The following is a 1,070-nucleotide window of genomic DNA, read 5'->3' on the forward strand; positions in this document are numbered from 1 at the left end:
TCCACGCTTTTCCTTTCTTTCTTTCTTTCATAAAAAAAAAAAGGTCATTTCCATTTCCCAACTTCTTCTTCTCCGGCCACCCATCTCCGATCATTCCTCCTCCTTTTATGACTTCAGGAACTCGGCTTCCGACATGGAAGGAGAGAGAGAACAACAAGAGGAGAGAGAGGAGGAGAAGAGCAATAGCGGCAAAGATCTTCGCCGGTCTAAGAATGTACGGAAACTTCAAGCTCCCAAAGCACTGTGACAACAACGAAGTCCTCAAAGCTCTTTGCAATGAAGCTGGTTGGACCGTTGAACCAGATGGCACCACTTACCGCAAGGTAACCAACTAACTAACTTAGTAACCGTTGAAGAGAGTGCCTGTCATTTTATTTTACTTAATTGGAATAATGGTGTCTTAGTGTATACTTTTTTCTTCTTTAGATTATACCTCATTAGAGTAAAGCTATGGTTTTTCTGCTTTGGAATTATTGTTCCTTCAACATAATTTGATTAATTTCATACTAAATTAAGACACTTATTCGAGTGAAACAGCTCTCTAATCAGCTTTTGGTGGTTCGTTCAAAGACACTTTTTTTTTTTGTTGGTACGTGACTTTTTTTAAGGAATAAAAAAACAAACGGAAATGATGGAGCTTCTTGGATGAAATAATTAAGCTGCCAAGAAGGATTTGTTTCTTTAAATTAGTCTAAATCTTGCTTCTTATTTTCCCCTTTGGATTATTTAGTGTACATACAATAATAATACTCTAAATAGTAAATGATATTGCAATGTTTCTTAATTTTAAAAACTAAGACTACTTCACTTCGTGATATTATTAAACTCTCTTTTCCGTTCTTTCTAAAACTAAGAAATGTAAATGGCTTTCCCGGTCTAAGAAAAAAAAAATGTAAATGACAGTCCTTTATTTAAAAAAAAAAAAAGTGTTTTCTTTCTCTTTTTTCACACTTACTTGTCATTGGTTCTGTCATTTTAGTGGGAAGCATAAAAAAATCTATGTAGCTTGTTGACTAATGCTCACAACCTGAGAACCAGGACATAATATTTTTTTCATTTTTGTCGGATGA

At 34.5% G+C, this 1,070-nt stretch overlaps 1 protein-coding gene across 1 annotated transcript in view; it reads left to right on the plus strand.

Annotated features, from left to right (window-relative positions):
* The first annotated feature begins 6 nt into the window (after nt 1-6).
* Nucleotides 7-1,070, plus strand: part of LOC107459921 (BES1/BZR1 homolog protein 4) — a 4,085-nt gene continuing 3,021 nt past the window's right edge. Inside the window, exon 1 of the mRNA XM_016078229.3 lies at nt 7-323. Within this exon, the coding sequence (XP_015933715.1) occupies nt 108-323 (216 nt within the window). The 5' untranslated portion in view covers nt 7-107. The remainder of the gene's footprint in view (nt 324-1,070) is intronic.

The sequence above is a fragment of the Arachis duranensis genome, chromosome 7, assembly GCF_000817695.3.
Source record: "Arachis duranensis cultivar V14167 chromosome 7, aradu.V14167.gnm2.J7QH, whole genome shotgun sequence".
In the NCBI taxonomy this organism is placed as follows: domain Eukaryota; kingdom Viridiplantae; phylum Streptophyta; class Magnoliopsida; order Fabales; family Fabaceae; genus Arachis; species Arachis duranensis.